General features: G+C 48.6%; 1 protein-coding gene across 1 annotated transcript in view; it reads left to right on the top strand.

Annotated features, from left to right (window-relative positions):
- LOC119592879 (carbohydrate sulfotransferase 10-like) overlaps nucleotides 1-416 on the top strand; it is a 4,597-nt gene that overhangs the window by 3,357 nt on the left and 824 nt on the right. Inside the window, exon 4 of the mRNA XM_037941773.1 lies at nucleotides 92-299. Coding sequence (XP_037797701.1) covers nucleotides 92-299 — 208 coding nt within the window. The remainder of the gene's footprint in view (nucleotides 1-91; nucleotides 300-416) is intronic.

Below are 416 nucleotides of genomic sequence, written 5' to 3' on the forward strand. Positions count from 1 at the left end.
GGATAATAGCAACAGATAATATAAAACAGCAACAATAATAAAACGTTTCACTCCACCGGGAACGTTTGCCCTCCAACGTTTCCTCTCTCAGACTCCTCTCCGCTTACCGCGACAAGATGGCCAAGCGCGACCCCCGCCCCAGGAAATTCAAGTTCGAGGACCTCCAGGCATACATCGTGACCAGATACCGAAGTAGCCGCAGCGCTGACGCTTCTCCCTTCCCGAGTTTTCCGGAATTCGCCCAGTTCGTAATCGACTCCACGGGGAATTTCTCCAGCGCCGCCCAATGGAAGGAACACGTTAGTTAGGAATTCCACGTTATTATTATCTGATGTGTGTTTAGGGTTGGGTTTCGTTTCAAGAGATTTGTCTACTTTCGTTAGTGGTTTAGTTTACGTTTGGAGTTGTGGGGTTTA

The sequence above is a fragment of the Penaeus monodon genome, chromosome 31 (genome assembly GCF_015228065.2).
Source record: "Penaeus monodon isolate SGIC_2016 chromosome 31, NSTDA_Pmon_1, whole genome shotgun sequence".
Taxonomy (NCBI): Eukaryota; Metazoa; Arthropoda; class Malacostraca; order Decapoda; family Penaeidae; genus Penaeus; species Penaeus monodon.